The 22,025-nt window shown below is 36.2% G+C and overlaps 1 protein-coding gene across 2 annotated transcripts in view; it reads left to right on the plus strand.

The window, feature by feature from the left end:
* The window catches only part of SNX24 (sorting nexin 24), an 86,863-nt gene that overhangs the window by 58,654 nt on the left and 6,184 nt on the right, over positions 1-22,025 (plus strand). For both annotated transcript variants that reach the window (XM_057367756.1, XM_057367757.1), the window contains exons 4-5: positions 20,709-20,803; positions 21,903-21,935. In XM_057367756.1, coding sequence (XP_057223739.1) covers positions 20,709-20,803; positions 21,903-21,935 — 128 coding nt within the window. The remainder of the gene's footprint in view (positions 1-20,708; positions 20,804-21,902; positions 21,936-22,025) is intronic.

A 22,025-nucleotide genomic window follows, 5' to 3' on the forward strand; every position in this document is an offset into this window, starting at 1 on the left:
AAAATTATTTGGTTTGCATTTTAGGAGTTAAATTTTTGCTTTTCAGCTGGTGTTATGCTGTGATTTATGATTAATATTTTTTTCCTTCAACAATCTATTTAGTTTTGCTTTATAGAATTGTGCTGCATGAACTCTCTCATTTTAGCTTTACATGTTAGAGGTGATCAAAATAAATTTTACTCAGTTATACACAGAATTTACATTAGTAGTCTTGACAGGTTTAGAAACCATGTCTAAGTGCTTATTTTCTTTTTGTCAAACTATGTATCTTAATGATATTGTATCACATATTTTTGCCCAAGTCAAGATGAACATCAAACTGTAGTAATCATACATTTCCATACAATGAGAAATGGTCTCTGTCATGGCTGCATATGCTCAGAATAACTGCAAAATACTTTAAGAGGAGAAAGAAAGAAATTCAGTTCTCTGTCTAAGTCACGGTCTATTAAAGCAGAACTAGGGATATTAAAACTCAAGTGCTGGCACACTGTTGTATTATGCTGATGACTGTTTTGACAGTCATGATTCCTTGTAAAGCCATGCAAAGTATGAGATACTTATTTCATTTTGCCAGGATGAAAGAAAATATGGTGACCTTCCTCATCCTGAATGCAGCTCCACATTTGRTGTATAGGCAATAAATTTTATTTTTCCTTAATAGATATTTGCTTGAGCTCTTTGAGGAGGGTAGAGTGTTGGAAAAGAAATTTTGTCTGTTATAGTAAAGAAAGAAGGAGGGAGCAGTAATTCCTGCAGTCTTACTACTACCACCTCTAGTATGGTAGTAAGACTCAGGTTTCCCCCATCTATTTTAATCAATCCAAGTGTATTTTAAACACACTTTCAGTTCCTATTCTGTGTTGTTTTACATACAATAATCCTTATATTTTAATGTACAAATGACTTGCTTTTTAAAATTCGACTTTCAAAGCAAGTTAAATCTTAAGGGCTTTTACTTCAAAATTAGTCTGTAAAGTTACTTAATGAATTGCTAATGAAGGGATAAACTTAGTTTCTACGGAAGGAGCTTTTTATTCTTGCATGTGGATTGTAACACACTACATTTTATTAAGGTTGTTCAATAGTATACAACACTAACTTAGAATGTAGTTTAGACCTAGATTGCATTGACTTTGTGCAATCTGGTAGCTTTCTTCTGCACACGCTCTTTGTGAGAGTGAAGATCCACCATTAATGTTTACACAATTATAAATTGCACATGAGGGCAGGGGAAAAATGTTCATGAAGAAGTAAATAGTTCTTCCTTTACAGCAGAATTTGAATCTCCACATGAGGTACAAGTTTAGAGGCCAGAGGAAGAAAACAAAATATGGAATATATGCTGAATAGCTGAACCACTTATTCTGTACTTTGGATGAAGAATTCATTCTGAGGAAAAAAGTAGTGTAGRATTGTGCTACATATGTAAGCAATGATAAATAAATCCTTATACRTAAGGAAGCTGAATTAAAGCTTGATTCTAGTGTTCTGTAATAGCTTTATTGTCTAACATTCTTTATATCATTTAGCATAGACCATTCTGAAAAAAAAAAGCCCCTAACAAAAACCAACAAGCTGTGGAACTATTCACAGGGTTTTACCAGAAAGATATTGAAATGAATAAGCTGTAATTCTTTATCTTCTGCTTCGTTGAAAGGAAGATGTTGAAAGGAAGGAGCATAGGAGCAGAAAAATTCTTTGCAAGAATGACTGCTAGGCAAAAAGTGAAGCTAGTCTATCAGTAGCTAAGAGAGGTGAGCAGAGGAGGAGATGAGTAGTCTTTCTCAGACAGGTTGTGGAAGGGTGATCAGTGAGCCTTCTCCTTTGGTCCTGCAGTAAATTGAATGTTCCTGCATTAGATACAATTCCCATGTGTGTTTGTTTGTGTCTGTGTGTGTGTGTGTGTGTGTGTGTGTAAGTGAGATGCCTTTTCTTGGCATTTATGCAGTCTTACATGACACCTTTCTGAAAGATGTTGAAAGGTTTCAGAGTGAACTAAGGGGAGAAGGTCCTATGGTCATGGGTAGCTTAGCAGAATAACAAATGCTTGTTATCTTCTCTAACATTGTCTATTTCTACCCACATCACCATTGATTTTTTTTTCACCTGCTTATTGTCTCTATTGTCCATATATACTATAGATTTAGTTAAGTGTAAAAATCCCAATTTGGYACTAAACCCGTTCACTGTAGAATTTTTTGACTGAGATAGATAGGCTTGGATTTCTGTGCAGGTACATTTGCAAACAGATACACATTACTGAATGACTCTTGAATTTTTAATTCTGATACAGATTTTTTCTGTTGACTTTGGAACTTGTGATAARTACTGTGAATAATACATAAGAAAATTTTCAAAAACTATTGATGTAAAAATTCAGGTTTGTGGTGTAGTTTCTTCTTTTTRGTTTCTCATAATTATCATTGTCTTTATCTAATATACTTTTTCTTCTGTAGATGAAAAAGTTTGCAGAAACAAAGCGTGAAGCAAAAGTAGAACCTTTAATTTCATTAGGCRTGTTGTAACTGGTGAAGATTAATCTATATATCTCTTGCTAATTCTTTTCAATTACTCAGTTCATATAAATTCCCAAACCTTGTTAATTATGCTGAAGTCAGGTGGTAATTTTTAACAGTGTTTCCACAGCAAGGGAATTTTCCTGGTCTAACCTTGCCCTCCTGTAGAAACTCTCAGCAGATTAGGCATTCTGACTCTAGTCCATTCGTTTTCAGCACAAGCCTAATTGCTGCCGACTGCCTGCCACAGGTACCCTGCTTATTGTACATTTAAGGGATGCAGGTTCTTCTGAGAACAAATAAGGAAAGATTAATTGTTTGTTTTGTTTCATCCCAAGAGAAATGTGGGAGCTTAATCAAGAAAAATAATTTCTTCTGTTGATTTGGCTTATTTGTGGAAAGGGATAATTGTATAGAGGCAGGCATAGAGCTATGCATTTTGAAAGAAATTTTGCCATTTACCTACTTGGGAGGCAAAGATACAGCAAAATGAATGTATCACAGCATTGGAATTGATGGGGATGGTTCACATTTCTCATAGTAAGTAATTTGGCTGCTGGGCTTTTATTTGAACCAATATTGCTAGGTGCTGTTGTCATTTGTTTTGTCTGCTTCTTTGGATATCTAATCAAGGAGACAATAGTAGGGGGAAAAACGCTTTTCCAAATTGTCCTTAATTGCTAGAGCACGAAGTGAGCTAAGCACTCAGGTATTTCCAATTAAAGAACTTGTTTCCAGCAAGTACCATTAAATCTATCTTTCCCAATCTGATAAATAAGCTATCAAAGAGTGGAACAGATTAATTGAGGGCAATTAGTTCAAAGCTCAGTATAACAGTTAGAGTGAACCAACATTATCAATGAATGCAAATTTTACGTAAAGCAGTAAGAAGCACTGATGCAATAAAACAGAATTGAGAGTAGCTACTAAGCACAAAGGAAAATTTWATTTGTGATACAGAAATAAGACATGGGAAAATCACAGATCCTACAATTTAGAACTAATCACAAKATTTACTCCAATAGCATCTAAAGCATAAGAAAGCCCCACGTATACTACAATATTTGTGTTTGTAGTCACAGTAATRTCTAAGTGTGATTTGCTTATAATAATATCAGTAACTCCTGTGTTTGGTAGACTTAGCTTAGACACTGTATTTTAATTTCCTGTTRGTACAGGTATGTGTTCCTATGTATCTAGACTTTTTGGGTGGCTGTTTCATTCTTCCAGCTGCCTGTGCATGCCAAATTGCATTGGTCCACATGGTGTGAACATCGTTCTGCATATGGGTCTTTGTAATGACAAAACAYAGAAAAAGCACCAGGATGCTCTCCTTAAGTGCCAGCCTTTTGCCTTTTGACAGTGCACACATCATCATGAGGAGAAAGCCTCTGTCACCTTATATATTGAAATAAACTTATAAGCTCTGAGTATTAATATGTTCCAAGAAAATATTACATGTCGGTTTGCTTGTTGCTATTTGTTGTGTGTATTCTGCTTAGGAGTAGTACACTCCATCAAGAAGAAGGCACATGAAACAGACTAATTTCTACATCAGTTTTTACAGAGCTACCTTGGCTAGGTAAGTTATATTGCTGCTCTGTGTGTTGGCATCATTCACATAAATTGATAGCACAAATATAACAGCTGCCACAACTTTTAAAACTTCTCTCTTAGAGCGTTAGTTTGTGTGGTGCATCTCTGGCCTTTACAGCAGCAGTGTAGCTGAAGTCTGCTTTTGCAGAATTACAGTTTTAAAATGGTTGGATAAAAATCTTATTTCTTATGCTGTTGCAACCCACTGGGTACGTCTATTCTAGGAAAATGAAAAGGTCAGTGATAACTTTCCCAATAAAACCTTCTGAGAAAATGTCATTCCAGTTACGCGTATCAGACTGGGAGAGTTCATCCTCCATTTTTTGAGCTTCCAATTTTTTTTATTTTTGGAATATCATCATCATTAGAGAAATTCAGCATTCATAACTGTGATAGTGTGGTGTCATTTCAGCTCATGAACTGATGATAGCAGATATGCTTTAACAGACAGGACTTTGAACACAGGCAATTTAGAGTATTTTGTGTTCTTGCTGGCAAGTCACAACTGAATAAGATCACTGTTGTATTCTGAGTGACTATGGCTTTCTGAGCAGCTTCCCCATGATGTTTGCTTCTAAAAAACATGCAGAATATCTCCAAGAAAATCATGAGGAAGTTAGACAAGTGAAACCTCTCTGTTTTGTTAGATGTCAAGTGATCCAGATCTTCGAGTGTGCTTTTCAGTGTGGGATCCAGCTCTCACACATAGTTCAGTGGGAAAGGTTCCCAATGTAACATTTCAAAAGCACTCATAAAGCCACATGAGATTACAGAGGAACAAAGAACATGCACAGAATTCAGGTTTACAGTCTTGCAACCAGCAGCATTTAAGCAGCCATCTCCACAAGATCCCATCAGATGTTTCTCTGTGTATTTGGACTCACTGTGCTAATAGTTTTGCACTCAATGATACATGCTAATAGTTTTGAACAGCAATAGTTGTATAACTTCACAATTAAGAGGTAATTTGTGTTGCTGCAATGAAAGTATATTTAAATGCCATGCAATAGTGCTTGCCTTCTTTACAGGTGRATTTTTTTATAATTAATCAGATTTAGGCAAGTTTAATTATGTGACCTGAATTAGCTATCCAGCTTTAAATGCTGGAATCACAAGGACATGTACTSCAAAAGTAAGTTATCACAAGATATTGGGGTCTTTTGGTAGTATTGGAAATAAAGATTAGTAAGTTTTATGATTAATTTGCCCTCTGATGATGCAGGAGGCTCTTGATAACTGTGGTTCAAATGCAGATACTCAGGAATTGTATTATTAATGTGAAAGTACAGATAAAATTTCAGTGAAGAGGTCCAGTAGCCAGGCTTGACATCTCAACCCAAATTTAATGTGGCAGAAAAAAATCTCCCAAAAAATCCAMATTTATTTAGTTTGTCAATTATTTTTTGCCCAATTTTACAAAGCAGTCATGTTCACCAAGRAAGTCAGAAGTCTGTCATGAGACAAGACAGATGAGGAAGCTGGGTTTGTTACTGTGTGTATGGAGACATGTAAATTATTTCCCCTGTAGAATATTTGCCAGTTATAACCACCATATTATCCTTTTTATATATACAGCAGATTCTCTCAGCCTCAGATTCTTACAGCTTTTTGTCCMTTTGGCTGGTTTATTCAATCTACATATCAATTATAGTGTTGTCCTGTGATCATCGTGTATGGAAGGTCATCTCTGTGGCCAGTCAACACACACTGTGGGGTTTTGTAGATTTCAGTTCTACTAGAARTGCTTTTGGAACCCTTACATTACATCAGTATCTGATGGCCTGCTCACTTTTTTTTGCTCATCATGGAGTCTACAGTCTAATTAAGCTCTTTGTACCACAGTATGTAGTACTTTCCTGCCTTTTCATTGAAGCACCAAGAAATGTAACTAAAATAACAATTTTACCTAGCATCAGATACTAAAGCTTTCTTGTAAGRTAAACCAATGTCTTCAGGGAAAGAATAGCTGCTGAGAAAAAGGGGTGCAACACAGCCTTTTTATACATTCTTTTTACCAATTCTTCTTGTGTGGAAAACATGGAAGCCAAATATTTGTGCCAGAATAAATAAAAGAAATAAGGAAGATAGCAGTCTTAAAATGCCAGAATGTATGATTTATTAATCTGTGATACTCAATTTCAATCTCATTTGTGGAGTTTACTGACCATAATTAAGTAGTTCTCCGGTTGCTGAGTGAGGAACATCAAGTAATTGCTAAGTGTGAATATAACATCAAAAATATTGGAATTTATAGAGACCATCTTGGCATTCTTGCAGCATTCTAGTATTACGATAATTTTTAACAGAAATACAGATAGCCTTTCTGCTTCTGTTAGCAGGCTAAACTGCAATATTGTTTCTCCCATTTTGAGAAGTCATCCCTCCTTCAGGAACAAGAATGCAGAGYTTTTAGCCAAATCAAAACATTGTCCACAGAACATCTATGGTGTGACAAATGCAGCTGTCCAGCTATTGCTGCTTGTTTGCCACCAGCACAGAAAAGGTGAATAAGCATTCACTGACCAAGTTAGGAYGGTCTCTTTGCACAAGTAATTGCATTGTTCCTCACCTTTATCAAGGATTCCCTTGCTAGTGAGTTTTGGGAGGGACAAGTGTCAAGGAACAGAACCATAATGAAGTACCTGCGATTGAGCAAGGATTACATTGCTCTGTTAATTCTGTAAAAACTTGTCAGTTTGCCACCCAAATAAATGCCTAGACTGCGTAAAACATGGAGCAGAGTGACCTCTAGAAGAAAAATCAATGGCAATTCATATTTCATATGTCTATAATTGCTTGTGAGAGCATGGCAGCAGTTTGTTTATAGGGCAGCTTGTTCTACTAGAGGTTGTTTCCTGACTTTTTCTTCTTTCCAGTGGTGATACCTCTCATGGACTGTGAATCACAGCTAGACACAGCAATAGAAAAGTTTTATTGGTGGTGATTTTTTATTATTGTTCCCACATTACTGTCTTCAGAATTGCTGCAATGTGTTCTGTTTCAGCCAGTGCACTAATGTATAGTTACATGTAAATTATGTTCACAACTGTTTCCTTGAAAGACTCCTGAAGTTGTTTTTTACCTTCTTTTTAGTAGGCAAGGCTTTATCTTCCATGAAGTTATCAATTTGCTAGTATTTTAGCCATCAAACTGATTCCATTGTGTGGCCATCATTTTTAAGCAATTTGTCAGAGAAGCAAGGCGTTCTCACAGTCTGCTAATTTAAAGACAGAATTTTGAAAATATCTTTTTTCCCCCTGCTTTGCTTTGNTTTTTGAGAAGCTGTTGTAAGATTTGTATCCCACTGAGGACCAAGATGTCATAGGGATAGAGAAAATGCCGCTCACTTTATGGATTACTGTTAGGTCAACAAAACTTTGGCAGCATTGATTAACTTGACAGTGAGTACAGCAGTACATTTATCACTTATGGCTGTGCTGTAGAAAATCTAATAAGAGGCAAACAATTCCCTTTAGAGCAGTAACAGGTTCACTGTGGCTAACGGTGCATGCACTGGAAATTTCTGACTTTAAATTATACCCTTGCTGCTAGTTGGGTCATTGACTCCAAGCTACTGCACTTTCGCTGCTCTGTTCTGTATTATTAATTTGATCAAAATTGTTTTGGCTTCAAATGTGTTCAAGCTGTATATTGAAGTTCATATAAACTCATAAGCATTTTTGAAGAAGGGATGCAGGAGGAGCATGATCCAAGCTACATTATACAGAAGGGGCAGCTGCCTGTTAGACCTACAAATGTTTGAGGTCTTACAAGCTTGTAAAAGAAAACTTTTGAACAGTTGCTTATAAACCTGACTCCAATTCCCAGATTTAAATAAATCCTTAACCTGTCTTACATTCAATAAGTTAGTCAGAAGGACTTTTTCCACATGTGTGAATATGTTCTTTTTTAATTACCACTAATTACCTTAAAAATTCTATATGAGTTGATTCACAGATATGTTCATCCAGTTGTCTTCTTTTTGCAGTAATTATGAGAGCTGTAAGAAGAGATTTTTTTGCCTTTCCTGTGTAGAAGCACTGACTGCAAGTTAGTGTTTGGCTATAATCTTACAGTGAAATTGGGTTTTATTCAGTATTTCTTGTTTCACTTTAATAAATTTTTTCTTAAAGTCTGTGACCAGTGCATTGGAAAATGTTAAAAAAATCAAGGTTTTTTTGTTTTCTTTTTTTTTTTTTTTTTTTTTTTTTTTTTTTTTTTTAGTTTTGCACTAGGTAGTTCTCTTAAATGGTAGCCCTGCACAAGATATTCTTCTGTAGAAAAATATCAAGCTTTTTTGCAGTTCAAATAACAAAAAGTATGTAAAGGCCACATACCCAAATAATTGTGTCTCTAGAAACATGCAGGAAAGAAGATTGAAGAAAATTTGGTATTAAGTGCAGATCAGAATATACAGTGTATAGCTCAACTTGTGGCTCTGTGATACAATCTGCAAAATTGCTGCTTAAATGAGAGAGTAGTAATGTTAACTTTTTAAAAAAATATTAGGATATATGGTACACTACAGTAGAGAATCTTTGTGRGTAGCAACTGTTATTTCAAGTATTTTATGTTATTTTAGGAAACTGTTTAAATTGGAGGTTTTGTTCTGCAGTATCTGTAAAGATGATGTTGTTTTCTTTGTTGGGAGAGAAGTATTCTACTTGAATCAATTGTCAGGAGGCCTAATGTAATAAGGCAGTTTGTGGTCTGACTAAAAGAAACACCATGCGAAAGAAATTCCCATAGCAGTTTGTTTTTAACAGAAAAACTGAGTTCACCTGAACCATAAATACATTGAAAACTGAGGCTTAATAAGGTGGAGTGGCTTCAGAAGGAAGAGGGGTTGTTGTCCAAAGTATGTCTTCTAACAACTACAGTTTAACCAAATATCTGTTAGTGATAGTGAAGCTCTATCAACAGTATAACAGCAGATTCTTTGCAAGAAACAATCAAACAAGTTGGCATTAGTAACCTTTCCATAGTTAGGGGGAAAATATATTTAAAATAGTGGCTCTCCTTTCCTTTTTCTTTTTTTTTTAATTTTCAGGATAGAAGTTGTGTTTCTCACTCTCTTACTGCATTTTATAGGTAATAAGATACATTTCCACACTTCCTCCTGGGTTCATGCAATAAAGGAGTTACCCTACTGGCTGCCTTACTGAACAGAGACCTGATATTGATTACCTATCACACTGGCATCAGAACTACTCTTAGGATTCAATTTTTTTGTTGTTTTGCATATTTTATTGATCAAAAGTGGTAAATGAGCATCAAGCGTGCAAGAAGACGATGAATTGTTTACTTGCATAAAATAACCTTTCAATAAGGGAAGATGCATTGCTCACACTTTTGGTGCTGTTCTGCTGCCCGAAGCAGATGGCATTCAGCTGCTATTGATTTGCTCCTATAGTTACAGAGCAGCATGTAACAAGGCATGCTCATTTCTCTGAAAGAGAGGTGAGGTTTTTTGCCAGGGTGGCAGGAGTAGAAAAGGAAGAATGGGGGATTTGGAGGATTGTTTTGGGGTTGTGGGTTTTTTACAAGAAAAAACAAGAAAAACGTTGAAGCCCTGTGCAAACAAAAAGGAGGATTTGCAGAAAAAGGTAGTTACTGTGTCCAGTTCTAGCACTTCTGGTGACATTAATTTCTGATGCAGATTGAATCCATGAACAAGCAAGTACTTAGGATTTTTAAAATAGCCAGAATTTAACATCACAAGCTCCACACCACAAGTCTTAATTGTTTTGTTTTTTTTTATTTAAATGTGTTTTCCTCTATTTATGTAAAGACTGTTGATTCATTAGCAAGACAAAATCATACAGCAATATGGTGGGCTTGATTCTGCAAACATTTTATTTCATTGAAGAATACAGAATCTAGTAATTTGCTGCTGGACCTCTCCTGTAGTGGAGGACATACATACATGACAAAGACAGCATTCTCTGAAAGTTTATGTGGAAGGATATTTAATGCAGAATTTTGGCATGAACAAGATCTCTAATTCTTTGGCAGATTTTAATGAAATGCAGATATGTGATAAAAGAGGGTTTCAGCAAATAGTGTATAGGCATGTTGGTTCTAAGCCAAAACATTTTAGTTAATTTGAAGTCTTATTTCTGAAAGAGTAGTTTGGTGGGTGGTACTGCGGAGCAGGGTACAGTCCTTAATCARTCTGTTTTAACATAGAAATAACACATCTGTCAAGATGCACAAGTGTTATGAGAGTTAACAAAGTCAGACTTTTGGTGACAAAAACTGAACCAGTTAAGTGTTTTGCCAACGCATACTAAAGCCTTTCTTGCCCACCTGACTGTTCTGCAGTGACTTACTGCTGGAAAGGCTTACTGTTGCTTTTAGACACTATTGAGCATCTTCCYGTTCTTTAGGAAAATAAAATAATTTACTCCATTATGATTTCTCTACCATTTATGTAGTGTTTCTTTTTAATGAAAATAATGAATGAGTTGTGACCCCTTGCAATACATTGTCACAGCATMGTTAGTAGCTAATTATTTATCAAGATTTTAATGTAAACATTCATATTAGTATCTGTTAAAAAATGTCTACTTCATCTATTAAAATTTCACTTCTCTGACACTGATTTCAATTTGCTTGTGTAATTTATGAAATGCTATCTAAACTTTTCTAGTTTCCATATGGTTAGGTGTCATTGCATTCTTGACCATTTGTTGTGCTGCTTCTATAACACAGGCAGGCAAAAAGACATTGTCTGAATCCTTGACTATAGCCTGTTGGTTGCCATACAGAGTAGATTTTTCTTATGAGTGTTTTTCAAAGYAAACCTTTGTGGTTCTTTCAGAAAACAGGTGCTTTTTAATCAATGGCTAATGCTGCCAGGACAGCATTTRTCCCATTGTTCCAACTTGATTTGGTCTTGCTGTCCTGTGAGGCTAAGAGGATGTTTTAAACATAAGAATGTTTGCAAACAGAAGTTAATATAATAGAACATGGATAAGTGTGTGCTTTAAAACAGGATTTTCTCTTGCTACAAGAAAGCCTTTTACTTTCACAAATTTAAGTGCATATATATTAATTCTTGTTCTATACCTGTAGTATCTATTTGTACTGTTAGGACTGACTCCAGTTTTCTTCATTTTCTTAATTTCTGAGTTTGTCAGTGATCAAAACTGACTTTGTGTTTCTTTGCCATTATGTAAGCAACCACCTTCTCAAGTATGGAATCAGGATATCAGAATAAATTGTTAGTACATTAACTAATCAGGAAAAAAAATCAGTCCCAACACACAAAGATTTTTACCTTTTCTTTTGCTGATAAGGGTAAGTAAATATCTTACAAACACATGCATTTTCTTGTTAAGCTGATTAAAATGCAAGGAATCTTCAGAGTTTTTAAAATAAAGCTTAGCAATTTCCTTGCAGCTGTACTTCCAACACTACAAAATAGCTTAGATTACTTATTCAACATTGTATTTTGTGCTGAAAGGGCTATCAACACTCAAAGCTAACAAACAAAACTTAAAAAACCACCACCATATAAATCTAAATATAGTTCATCATCTATGTTACCCCTGCTTTACCTCTGCAAAAGTGACACAATTGAGTTCATTAACCCCAGGTGCAGTGAATTCCCTGTGCTTTCTACATTCTCTTGTTCAGACTTTGGAGTGGGTACCTGCTGCTTAGTCTAATTAGTTTCAAAGGGAATGTAGAATCATTTCTCAAGAGTTTGCTATGACCCAAAACATCTGACAAGAAAATATCAGMGAGACAAAATACAAAGCTATTGCGGAGTTGAATAGCGTTTTGTTACAGTGTCTTGTGGAAACAATGCAGATGAGGAAGTCATGTTCAGATGACTTTGCAGTTTTTGATATGACACATGCATGAAATTGCCATCCTTGTGGAAAGCAAGACTTATTTTTTTCTGGTAAGTTCTTCAGACCTTACCAAACTCTTTCCTTGTGCTCTGCAAAGCCAGCAAAATGARTTAGAGCTGTGGAAGATTTCTTATGAAGCTAAAAAGAAGTAAAAATGCTATTATAGCCATTGGCAACTCAATCCTTCAATCACTAGTGGTGATACTTCTAAAGTCCACCATTGTTTTGTTTTTTCCAATATGCATCACTTGGAGCTGTGTTGTGCTAACCTCTCTTACAACAACATATTTATCTTTGCAAGGATTGTGACTGCTGAGTTTGCCTTAAGGCCTTTGGTGGGGGGGTTTGTCAAAAGCCTTTTGGAAATGAAAGTAGGCTCTATCCCTTTAGGGGTTGTAGTAAGTATTGAAACAGAGTCTRTTTCCTCTGTTGTAATATCTAGTCAGTAACCATCTAACTGAAGTATCTACTTCAAYCACAGCAGCTCTGTGATGTTTCCATTCAGATGTGTTTACCCTTGTTCCCTTACTGTAGTTAGTAATTTCCCTGTTATCACTTTATTGCCCACTTCTCTTACGATACTCATGGCCATTATTATTGTTGTTGTTATCATGGTAATAATTATTATAATTATTGTTGTAATTTTTTTTTTTGTTCTCTGGTTCTAAGGCAGCTATAAACAATATGTTATACACCATTTTTAATTCAGAATATGAATTGGTTGAGTTTTTTGAAAGAATACTATGATCCTCTTGACTTATTACACTAACATTCAAATACATTTCTATGTGTTTTATGACCTTAGTGAGAGAAATGCTTTGATTAGAATAAAAAAAAAATAAAAAAATAAAAGGAAAAATGGAAATATATGCTGAGTATTGTGAGTTTAAATCTGAGAGTGAAGAATGCTGATGGCTTCACAATKGCCGCTCACTGCTCTTGTGTTGGAAGGACATACTGTTTGCTGGACAGGCCAGAGAGTGGAGGYGAATGGAGTTAGATTCAAGTCATGGCCAGTCTCAGGTGCTGTTCCCTAGGGCTTAGTACTGGGGACAGCCCTGTTTAAAATCCTTGTCCATGATCTGGATGAGGGGATGGAGTGCCCCCTYTGTCCGTTTGCAGGTGACACTRAGTAGGGTGGGAATGTTGATCTGCTGAGGGTGGGAAGGCTCTGCAGAGGATCTGGACAGGCTGGATCAATGGGCTGAGGCCAGTCCTATGAGGGTCAATAAGGCAAAGAGCCRTGTCCTCTCTTGGGTCACAACAGTTCCCTGCAGTACTACAGGCTGGGGACAGTCTGGCCTGGTAAGCCACACAGCAGAAAAGGTCCTGGGGTGCTGGTTGACAGTGGCTGACCATAAACCAGCGGTGCCCAGATGGCCAGAAAGGCCAATGGCATCTTGGCCTGGATTAGCAATGGTGTGGCCAGCAGGACCAGGGCAGTGGTTGTTCCCTGCTGTAGTCGGCACTGTTGAGGCTACATCCCAAATCTTGGGTTCAGATCTGAGTCCCTCAATTCAGGAAGGACATTGAGAGGCTGGAGCATGTCCAGAGAAGGGCAGTGGAGCTGGGGAAGGGTCTRCAGTACAAGTCCTCTGAGGAGCAGCTGAGGAAGCTGGGAGTGTTTAGCCTGGAGAAAATTATTCTTGGGGGTACCATATTGCTCTCTACAACTACTTGAAAGAAAGTTTTGGCAGAATGAGGGCTGGTCTCTTCTCTCAAGTAAGAAGTGACAGGATGAGAGGAAATGGCCTCTGGCTGGGCCAGCAGAGGTTTAGATTAGATGTGAGGGAAAATTCCTTCAAGGAACAGGTTGTCAACCCTTGGAACAGGCTGTCCAGGGAACTAGTTGAGTCACCATCCCTGGAGGTATTTAAAAGATATATAGATGTGGCACTTAGAGACTTGATTTTGTGATGGATTTGGCAGTGCTGGGTTAAGAGTTGATCTTAAAGACCTTTYTTCACCTAAATGGTTCTACAGTACTAAGAAAGTTTTGTCACACATTAAGAAAAAAGGAACATACACTAAACGCTGATATTTAGAGGAAGAAGGTTAGGAGTTGTAAATTTGGAAAATCTAGAACTGTTATTCCAKCTTAAACTAGATTATGCATTTATTGTAGTATTAAGTTACCTGATCAGATCCTGTTGCAGCATTTTGCTTYTTTTTCCCATGCAACCAACTCCCTTGATGYACAAGGATCAGCATAGGAGGGCAGTACCTGACAGAAAACAAAAATCTATCGATTTTGAAATTTTCCAGGTGTTGTAGTTTGCAACTAAATTTCTTCCATTTCTTCTTCCCTTTATTTTTCTTTTTTTYCCCCTCTTTGTCTTAGTGGTTTAACCTTCAAGTGAATGCTTAACATTTAAACTCTAAGTGGTTTARCGTTTAACCTCTTTCCTTAATGTATCTCAAAATGGAATTTATGGATAACTGGTGTCTCATAAAGCTCTGGTAGTGAACAGTACAATTCTGGTGACGTGAATTGTGCTGTGTGCAGTTCCTGTGGCTGGTTTGTACTTAGAGTGTTTTATTAAGAAATCCTGGCATATACCAATGACTGTGTTAGTCTGAGGGGTGGTGTAAGAGGACTCAGATGCTGCCTGTCTCAGTTGACCATCCTGGTGCTCCACGGCACTGCCTGTTGGAGCTTTCCATGGGAGAGAGACTGGCAGAAGGTGGGGTAAAGGAGACATCTTGTTTCCCCTGAATGTTCAGTGKTTTTTTTCACTGCAGCATATTTGTATTTAGTTCTTCTGAGGTTTGAGAAAACAGTGCTACAATCTACTGTGTATTGTGATTGTAAATGTGGTTGCTTTTTTGCAAKCCTTCTTCCCCTGTACTCTTGAGAAGACTTTTCCAGGCCTAATTTCTGTATCTTCCTAGAATGTGTATTTTGTTGATCTACTGATTGATATATGTATATATTATTAKCTAAGGTATTCCTGCACCTGTTTGTTGTTACCAGCACTAACATGGTCTTAATTACTTGTTAATTTTCCATGATCCTAGTGGTCCATTTACTTCTGCAAAATACTTCAGTTGAGACATTTTGAAATCAGCATTTGTTTTTGTCTGTCATTAGTGATCTACTCTCTCTTCATATTACTTTTTCCTATTACTTATTTTTAAAAGCCTTTCTTGTTCCTACAAAGTTTTTATAATATCATTAACTTGTCCTGCCCTTCTCCTTTTTTTCCTTTTGCTCTGTTGATTTCTTCATTTCTAATCCAGCTTTGTCTTAACCTTCAATCCTTTGAGCAGTGTCTCAGGAAATTATATTGACTGCTTCCTTTCATTTTTATTTTTCAAAGGAACTGTTCTTGCACTTTGTTTCTTATCTTTCAAGGACTAGTCTCCTGTTTTACTGAAGAGGGATTCATTGCTTGCTCCCATTAAATTATGTTCCCAGTTTTAACAAAAAAAAATTAGTATTTTATTTGTCACATCAAATGGACTATATTTGAAGACCTAGCTACAAGTAAATCTGCTCTGCACYTAGTAGCAGAACTTTAACTGTGCTTTTAACTAGCTTTCAAACTAAGGTACTCTCTACCTTAAGACCTATGTGATAGTATTTTTAATTAAAATGAGTAAACTGCTTCGCAGCGTAAGTTATAGACACTGTCATGCATTTCTGCATACACATTTTCAGTGATGATCCACTAGTGGTTTAACCTATTGGGGGCTCAATCTAATTTATCCATTGCATATATTGGGATTATTATGATAGATTTGTCACTAATGGGCTATTGGGGGAGTTTTAAGCTCACACAAAGTATTCTTCAGTCTTGAGGTTCAGAGGTGCAATTCCCCGCTGTCCTTTTTTTTTTTTTTTTAACTCTTACAGCTTTACATTATCTTTCAGATAGTTCAGTTGGAACTTTTGGATCTTTCTTGGATGTATTTTGTCTTATAATACCTATAGTCAATATTTGTTCCCGTTCAAGTGGCATGGATGTCACTCTTACTGTTGACTTCCCTTTGATGCAGAGCATGAGAGTGTTAACTAGCTGGTGCTTCATAAGGAGCATCACTTCTGTGKTGTTGTGTGTGTGTTTGCTTGCTTCTTGTATCTTTATACAGGTTTTCAAGCATTTGATAAACTTCCATTCTTACAAAAGTGAAGGCTTCTGGTAGTAATGAAAAGTGGAAATTGTTTTTAGAATTAGTCATAGCTAATAACCTATAACAATATCCTCACTGAACAAGGGAGTGAGTTTCTTCATAGTTCTTCACAGTGGGTAATATAAAATGTGATTGTATCTATTACTTTAAAAAAAAGCTTTCTCTTAAAAGTCTGGTTCCTTTGTCTACTTGCTTTTTAACTAAAGCATTCTTTTGATAACCTTTTTATCATTTCATGGGACTGTGTRAAGCTGTCCAGGAAAAGCAGGTTAATAGAAGAATATAGACACTAAAATGTTCTAAAAGATGTGGATTTTGGTCCCAGTGGAGACTGACACTCCAGCCTACTTACTATAGCCGGAATGTATTGATTTTCTTTTCCCCCATTTTAGCTGCACCACTGAATTAGGTATTGTGAAGCATCTTTCCCTGTGAAGAGAGGAAAAACTGTCATGAACTTTTTCACCCTAACAGTACAGCCTTTCAAACCAAACCCGATTGAATGGAAAAGTCTGTAAAAAGCCTGTAACTTAGCTCCCCAATCTCTTTTCTCCCTTTCCAACAGCTGTTTCAGCAACCTCAAGAAAGCATGATGGATGACTGTAATAAATTAATTTTTAAATCTTCTTTCATTAAAAAATGACATAATAATAATAATAATAATAATAATAATAATAATAATAATAATAATAATAATAATAAATAATGATGATAATAATAATGTTGTGTGAAAATGATGCTTTTCTGTGGCTTGATCTCTGAAGGTTAGCAAAGTGGTCTTGTTCAGGTTTTCAGCAAGATGTTCAGTTACTGTTATAATTGGCTGATGAGTAGGTTTGGGCCTAACTAGAATGCCAGTGTTCGATTTCACAGTGTCCTCTGTGAAGATATGTCACCATTTACCCTGGCTTTAGTGACAATTTTCTAAAAWGGAAACTCGTGGGAAATCATTATGCTGTTTATATGTCTCCCTTGTTGGAGGGCATTATCCTGTGATATTTTAGCACTGTTTTCCACTGCATGATGGCATCTAGCTAAGGTTAAGGCAGAACAAGTCCCTTTGCAATTTTGTGACTATATTTTACTTACTGAAGGAGAAAAGATAACCGACAATTAAGTATTTCAGATGTCACTGAAAGAACATGTGCAACTAATCAATGACATCCTTAGGGAACATGATTTTATGAAACTGATAAGGTAGAAAAATCGGGGATTTTATGATTTGTGTTACATAATAATAATTGCACCCTTCCAATGAAAAAGACATTTCTGCTGATGTAAACATCAGACTTTCCCTTGTGTTGTGTTGTGGGTTTTTTTCACCTCAAGCACAGAGTAGTTCATTAAAGTGTGACAGTAACAGATAAATACCCTTTACAATTTTCTAAGAAAATATGGCACTTTTAGTTCAGCTGAAATCAATGAGTTGAAAAATGTATTTCTGGAGTCAGTTCCCAAATCACTTGCTAGAGGTTGTGTTAGCTGTTTTAGTTTTGGAGGAAGAGGGGATTTTATTTACTTTAGGAAGGAAATACACATGCTGGGTTTTTTTTTCTTAAATTAGCCTACTTAGCACAATGGGGACTATATTTAAAACTTATTGYTATGATCTTCATGGAATTTGTATGCAACAGAAATTCACATTACAGAGAAACTAAGTGTGAGTTTTTATTTCTTTGAAAATATTTATCTTTTACTTTTTGATGACGGAGCAAACAAGGTAGCTAGTCATGCTTACAAAGCCAATGTCATATATTCACTTGAACAAATGCTACAGTTGAGCATATTACATCACAAATTATAGGTATACTGGTTGAGAAATTTTACCTGCTAATTCCTTTTATGCACAGCTATCAATTAAAGATCATCAGGTTTGCAAAATRCGGATTTCTTAAAAGTTTTCTGACAGAAGTAAAAGATTGGTTGTGTTATGGGTTGTTCCAGGTCAATTAAGCCAATTAAAATAATATTAATTTCTAATATTTTTAACCTTAAATAGGAAGCTGAGAATGCTTTGATTTTTTTCTAGACATCCATTTTGGGCCACCAACAGAGTTAGGAAATGTATTTGGACAGACCTACCTAATCCAGTGTTGTTGGTGCTTTTTGTGTGTTTTGCTTTGGTTAGTTGGTTGGTTGGTTGGTTAGTTGGTTGGTTTGCAGTTTGTGTGGGTTTTTCTTGGGTTTTGTTTGGTTTGGTTTAGTTTTGTTGTTGTTATCAGGCTTTTTTTTTCTCTTTGCCTTTGGTTTCCAGCATGTATTTTAAATGGCAAGATTATGACCACACCCTTGTTGAATATATAAGCCAATGAAGTCAAGCCTGAAGAAAATTTGCCCCCTTATTAGTATAATTAACTTGTACYTTCATATTTCTATTTTTAATGCTTAAAAATCCATGTCATGTTACATTACATTGGGTGAAAAAGCCTCCTTTGGTCAATGCAGTCATCCCTTCCTTCATAAAATTCTGGAAATGACAAAATTCCAAATCAGCAGAAGTATACAAATACAGTGCAGTGCAAAATTGCCTTTGTTTTTCTGCAAATTCTAAATTTTCAAGTTTAATGATCACCAAAGCAGAGTTATGGACAACTAACACACTAAAATGGATACTGTTTGCTTACAGCTTTTTGTGAAATGTGTTTGGTCAGGCCAGGATTAGCAGGGCTTGGGTTGACTTGATACATGTTGAGGAAAAAAAAATAATTAAAAGAATGAGATATTAATCCCAAATGAGTAGATGTTGAAGCAAATTTGTAAAAGTAGTCAGGAGTTACCCTTTTATAAAATTTATCCCCTTTCATTCCCTGTTTCATTCAGCAGCCTCAGCAGGCAGCTCAACTTTTAGAAAATGCTGTCAAGGGGTCTAAGTATGAAGTYGCATGTACGCAATGGATGCCCTTAAACATATTTTTACAACTTTTTGTGGTTTCTCATTGCATATAATTAACAGATGGTTTTATTTGAGCTAGTCATACACACTTACATGCAATTCACGCACCCTCTGAATATGCATCCACCTCCAAGCCTTCTTTTGTGCATAAYCTGAATGCAGAACAGGATAAATTTTGCAGCAGCAGGGTGCTGATTGGGCAGAATGCAAACAAAGTGGGATTTTTTTTAATGCAGCTTCTTCATATAGAGGTGAACTGAAAGGCTTAACACTTGCTAACATCTTGGACGTCCCTATTTGTTACATCCCTTAAAATCTACTACAGAAAAGTTCAAAAGCTGCATTTTTCCCTRTTCTTTTTTTCAAATATTTTCGTAATGCCCTCAGCTGTTGAGAAAGTGTAGCCTCTGAATTCAGACTTGCAGATGTAAAAAAAGATCCAGTTCTCAAATATCTTYGTTTTCAAATGCTTGTCTCTCTTTAAGTCCATTCACATCTTAAGTAATTTTAACGCTTAACAGGTTTTGCCTAAATGAATAAAAAACAGTTTGCTATAAAACYTCCTTTAAAATCTAGATGGCTTCTAGATGTCTCCTCCAGCTTTTTGTTGTTGTTGTGGGCCTGCTATCTTCTGCATACCATTGTGTCTCCCTTGTGATATTGTAAGGTAAAAGAATACATGTACAGGATTAAGTTATCTCCTGAATTACAAGAGTAATGTTTCTTTCCATCACCAGACTTGTTTCTTCTCAATGTTAATTTCTTCTATTATAGAGTGGGAAAGTGAACAGGATGAACCTAGATAGCTTTGCTTCTAGGAGTCAGTTTAAATGTAAATCTAGTGAAGTTTCTTCCATGCATGCATTCACTTCAGATCAGGCCTTTATGAAGGAAATCTCTATAAGTGCTTGTGGCCTCCTTTTTCTTGGGAAGTACACGTGTTTTCAGCATGTATGTCAGTATGAACAGTAAAGAAATTGGGGCTTAATCTTTCAGGTCAGACATTGGTTGAATTTATGAACTCATAAACTGTTTGCTTTGCCTTGTGAAAACTGAATSATTTCATCAATGGAGAAAAGAGAGGACGTAGTTTGGCCATTATGTGGCCGTTGTATCATGGTTATGGAAGAATGTGGCAGATCTGGCCAGCAGTTGCATGGTCAAAGCTTTATCATTTGGAGCTGTAGTGCACATGCACAGAGTACGTTGTAAGCTGACCTGTCAAGCCAAGCAAGGAGTTTCCCTGGTTGCCATTTACCAAGATGTGCATTAATAAAATTGCACAAAGTGGAGACTTCCTTCTTCTGCTCATATGCCAGATGTGAGTCTTCTGTGAGGTGAATGTGAAAGTTCTGAGCTGAGGCTCTTTTTATTTTATATTTTAAATAGACATAATTTTATTCACGAATGACCGTGCCAGTAACTTAGCTCCAGAATCAGACATCTCTTCTTGGGAGGCATAAAGCTTGGCAACAGTGACAGCAGGTGAAAATGAATGTAGTAGCATAAGCTGAATGTATTTCTAAGGGATTCATCAAGAACTGTGGTTTTCCTATTGAAATAAGGCATTCCAAAATAGATGTAAAAAAACAAGAATTGAAAAGTGTTGCAAGAGAGAAATGTTTTTGTAGCTTGAATGGAAGTGTGCAATATCTAAAATATTTTTAAAATGTGGGTTTCTATTATGCCTATTTTTTTTTACAGACAGTCATTTTAGAAAATGAAGAGCTCCCTAAGATATTTCTTGATTTTTTGAATGTTCGTCATGTACCTACCTTGCCAAAAGCAGAAAGCTGTGGGTAAGCTCTCATCTACTGAAAAATACATGAAGGCCAAAAGGCCCATATCCACTCAGTGCTGATGCAATTCTGTTGACTTAAAATGGTCTTGCTGCCAACTCTAACACTGTAAAATAAATGGGCATTAGGTTCATGTTAAGTATGTTTATATATCCCCAAAAGCTCATAAAATAAATCCAGCTTGTTCAAAGACAGAAGGGAAGTTTAATGTAATATTCTTGGAAAGCAAAGTAGAGCTTAGATGAGAAAAATATTATTTTCTTGTAGATCTTGAAGTATCTACTGAAATGTAAGATATTCATAGGCAGTCACTAAAACTGCATAATGTTTTATGGTCCTAGTAGATGCACAAAATACAAGCTCATTCTGTGGTCATTTTGTGATCTCCCTCTGTGTGCTCAAAAATTARGTCTTTCACCTTTCTGATATTACCTCAGTGACCCAATTGTCCATCCCCTGGAAAGAGTTAGTAACCAGAGTGGCCGAAGGGAATATTAGTATGATAAGTCTAACAACTACTGAAATACCCYGAACAGTGTAGTTGGAAGCCCTCTTACCATCTGCAGCTGTGAGTGTTGTAGAGAGAATTTCTTTTGCTATGTAAGATAACATAGCTGATAGTCCAAAAGCWTTACTAGAACTTGCTCCACAGAAAGCCACATGGCCCTTTTCCACTTTAGAGGGGCTGTTTGGATCTGTAGTGGCAAGAAGACAAGTTTACCTAAAGATAATTTTTGAGGCCCTCTTAGACTTGGAGGTATCTATGGCCCAGGGCAGTGTCCAGAGTGATTCAGAAACTCGCAGACTTTAGTTTTCACTAGCAGTTAATGACATCAGCCAGTATCCTCAGTGGGACTGTGCCCCAGCACTTCATAGATAGATAATGGAAATGGATMTGTAGCAGTAAAATGGATGCTCTCATTGTAAAGTAGTAGTGATTATAAAATGATACAATCTCCCATATTAATTTCCTTATGTGCATTGTGTAGCCACTGACCGGAAAAAGATTGCTCCCTTTGGTAATTCTTGAAGAATTTGGGGGTTTTAATGGTAAGATTAATTTTATTGTAACCAAGGTTTCCTCTCATTCTACTTGCAGCTCTTTTGATGAAACAGAATCTGAAGAATCAAGGTGAGCTTGACTTCTACTCTTTATAGGACACCTGATTAATAAACTACTTAAATTATTGGCATTTACTTTACTTGTTCGTTGCAGTTAACA

Source organism: Malurus melanocephalus, unplaced genomic scaffold (genome assembly GCF_030028575.1).
Source record: "Malurus melanocephalus ecotype Western Australia unplaced genomic scaffold, MMel_1.1 scaffold_84, whole genome shotgun sequence".
Classification (NCBI taxonomy): Eukaryota; Metazoa; Chordata; class Aves; order Passeriformes; family Maluridae; genus Malurus; species Malurus melanocephalus.